The sequence below is a fragment of the Chlorella variabilis genome (assembly GCF_000147415.1).
Source record: "Chlorella variabilis unplaced genomic scaffold CHLNCscaffold_3, whole genome shotgun sequence".
Taxonomy (NCBI): domain Eukaryota; kingdom Viridiplantae; phylum Chlorophyta; class Trebouxiophyceae; order Chlorellales; family Chlorellaceae; genus Chlorella; species Chlorella variabilis.
Genome location: NW_005435085.1, coordinates 2,128,448 through 2,130,136, shown reverse-complemented (window position 1 = coordinate 2,130,136; position 1,689 = coordinate 2,128,448). Strand labels below are relative to the sequence as shown.

Sequence of the window (1,689 nt, the reverse complement as noted above, 5' to 3'; positions counted from 1 at the left end):
AGCTGGGATGCCGTGCAGCATGCGCCAAGGGTGTTGGCCGCCAGGCGACGACCGCGCCGGCTGGAGCCTGTGCGCAGGCTTGGTGCTGCCACCCGCCGCCCCCCATCCAGCCATCCAGCCATCCAGCCAGCCAGCCAGCCCTGGCGCGCACCTGTGGGGCCAGGTGGCATTAATGAACTGGAAGAAGCGGGAGGGGTAGGCGAGGGACAAGTCGGAGGCTCCCCTGCCCGCCGTCACGCTGCCGCCCAGGGCGTACGCCTTGATGGGGTGCCCCGCCATCAGCTTTGCCGCTACCCGGCGCAGCCGATTGCCGCTGCCGTAGTAGGCGAGGCCGCGCTCCACCTCCTCGCGCCGCAGGCGCGGCTCCCAGGGCGGCGGCGGCAGCTGCGGCAGGGCGCTCGTCCCCCCCGCGGCGGCCGCGGTGGCGGCGGCCTGCTGGTGGCAGGCGGCCTTCTGCTGGGGCGGCGGCGGCGGCGGCGGCGGCGAGGTGCGGGACGCGGCGCCTTGCCGGCGCAGGTAGCGGCTGCCGAGGTATTCGACGACAAAGGCGGGGCTCAAGTCTGCGGGGGAGCAGCAGCAGGTTTGATCCCACGAAGCCAGCGAGGGCCAGCTGGCGGCGGCAACGGCAGTGGCATGTGCCTGCGTGCCAGGCACAGTGCACTGCCCCGCCGCAGCCTCCCGCGGCGCAGATGAGGCATCGAATGGCCTGGAGGCGACCAGCGCCAGCCGGAGATCGCCCTGCAGGCGGTGTGGTGGCAGGGCACCGCAACTACCGCTCCCGCCTGCGGCGCCCATCGGTTGCCTCAGCTCGTCGTTACCCACAAACATGCCTGGACCCTGCAGATACCTGTTGCGAGCTCGAGATCCTTTTTTACAAAAGCTTCAAAAGAAGCGGTCATGGGTGTGCCTCGCAGCTACTGCAGCCGGCGTGCGAGCAGCCCGCGCCGCCGTTCGCCGCCGCCGCCGCCTGCTCGGCGCTGCCCGGCCTCACGCCGCCATACTGCTGCAGCAGCCACTGCTCGCGGCGCTCCCGCTTGGCCTGTCGTGACGCCAGCAGCACCTCACGAGTCAGCTCCCAGCGGCGCAGCAGCGAGGTGACGCTGAAGGCGGGAGGGTGCCAGGGGGCCTCGCCGCTGGCACCTGCAGAGCCCTGCGGTGGCCCCGGCTGCTCGGGGTCGTCCGGCTCCGGTACCGCCCCCTGGTACTGCTGTCGCTTGATGTACAGCGCATACCAGTCGGGCCGAGCCTCGCCCCAAAACTGCAGCCCAGGCGCAGCGCATGGGACAGGGTGTGTGTTGTGTGTGCGTGCGTGGATGGGGGCCGGCCGGCTGCCCATGCAGCCACCACCCCACGGCGAGGCCCCTCCTGCCAGCCGTGTCCTCCCTGCTCCTGCAGGCCCCAACACAGCCCCCCGCCGACCAACCCACGCACCCACCCGCCCACCTGGACGCAGTTGCTGGCGGGCCCCTCGTCAAACGGGTTCTTGTAGCTGTGGTCGGCCGCCTTGAGGTAGCCGTACTTGTGGCGCATCAGCAGCTCGTTGGTGGTGAGGCTGCCCGCCACGCACAGCGCCTGGCGGGCCAGCAGGAAGGAGGTGCCGCAGAAGATGAAGGCCTGCAGGGGCGGGGGTGGCATTTGGTGGGGGGGTTGGTGCATGTGTGTGCGTGTGTGTGTGTGTGTGGGGGGGGG

At 71.3% G+C, this 1,689-nt stretch overlaps 1 protein-coding gene across 1 annotated transcript in view; it reads right to left on the bottom strand.

The window, feature by feature from the left end:
• The window catches only part of CHLNCDRAFT_140901 (hypothetical protein), a gene marked incomplete at both ends in the record, with an annotated part of 7,286 nt that overhangs the window by 2,844 nt on the left and 2,753 nt on the right, over positions 1 to 1,689 (bottom strand). The window contains 3 exons of the mRNA XM_005850688.1: positions 152 to 560; positions 919 to 1,258; positions 1,444 to 1,614. Coding sequence (XP_005850750.1) covers positions 152 to 560; positions 919 to 1,258; positions 1,444 to 1,614 — 920 coding nt within the window. The remainder of the gene's footprint in view (positions 1 to 151; positions 561 to 918; positions 1,259 to 1,443; positions 1,615 to 1,689) is intronic.